General features: G+C 31.9%; 1 protein-coding gene across 1 annotated transcript in view; it reads right to left on the bottom strand.

The window, feature by feature from the left end:
* The window catches only part of LOC105509352 (chromosome unknown open reading frame, human C7orf31), a 53,066-nt gene that overhangs the window by 29,049 nt on the left and 22,869 nt on the right, over nucleotides 1-1,148 (bottom strand). Inside the window, exon 4 of the mRNA XM_011938560.1 lies at nucleotides 727-798. Within this exon, the coding sequence (XP_011793950.1) occupies nucleotides 727-798 (72 nt within the window). The remainder of the gene's footprint in view (nucleotides 1-726; nucleotides 799-1,148) is intronic.

The raw sequence follows: 1,148 nt of genomic DNA on the forward strand, positions 1-1,148 counted from the left end.
GCTAATTTTTGTACTTTTAGTAGAGACAGGGTTTCGCCATGTTGGCCAGGCTGGTCTTGAACTCCTGACCTTAGGTGATCCACCTGCCTCAGCCTCCCAAAGTGTTGGGATTACAGGCGTGAGCCACTGCGCCCAGCTGTGTTTTATTTTTATCTAAAAATAAAAATGTATGCTTTTGTAATGTACACGACAAACTATTTAAAAGCATAATAAAATAATACACTTGAAAAGAATACCTTTAAGTGATGGGTAAATTAACAAGTATGGCTTACGTTAAAAAAGATACTTAGGAAGTGTTATTAGAAGTTATTTGCAGGTGATAAAAAAACTCTATCCTCGTAAAATTCTGGTTGCAAATTTGCTGAGGGCCACTATGGCGTTTTCTATTGATATTTCAATAAATGTAACAGATTCTTACTAGGTTACATAAGTAGGTCAAAGGCAGGGAAATGGACCAAGATAACCTTTAGGAATCCCTTTGAACATTACTATTCATTAGCTCCTGTTTTTTTCTTGATTTTTTTAAACACTAAAACTATTGGTTTGTTATTTTTTTGCTTTTGTTTGTTTGATCTTGGTTTCTGGCATTAATTGTCTCTATTTTAAAAAAGGAATAATTTTTTTATCTAAAAGTCCCCATTTGGGGCTTTAAAAATGTCTCATATAACTCATTTCCACTTAAAAATGTTATTTGATTTTATATAAGGAAAAAAACCCCAGACTTACAAAGAATCATTTCCATAGAGATCACTTTTTTTGTTCTGGGTCAAATAATAAAATTGTTCAATAGGAAGCTTTCTGAAAAGAAAGAAAAGATTAAATTAAACATGTTTTAAAATTAACACAATATAATGGTGAGATAGTAAAAGACAAATAGATAATACATCCACGTATATGTAGAAATTCAATATATGAAAAGGGGTCATTTTATTTTATTTATTATTATTTTATAATAAATAGAGACGAGGTCTTGCTCTGTTGCTCAGGCTTATCTTGAACTCCTGGGCTCAAGAGATCTTCCTGCCTTGGTCTCTCAAAATGCTGGGATTACAGGCATGAGCTACTGTGCCTGACCAAAGGTGTCATTTTAAACCAGGGGAAAAAAGATGTAGTTTTCTTTTTTAAAATTTTAAAACTTTTTATTTATT

Source organism: Colobus angolensis, unplaced genomic scaffold, assembly GCF_000951035.1.
Source record: "Colobus angolensis palliatus isolate OR3802 unplaced genomic scaffold, Cang.pa_1.0 Scaffold175, whole genome shotgun sequence".
Lineage (NCBI taxonomy): Eukaryota > Metazoa > Chordata > Mammalia > Primates > Cercopithecidae > Colobus > Colobus angolensis.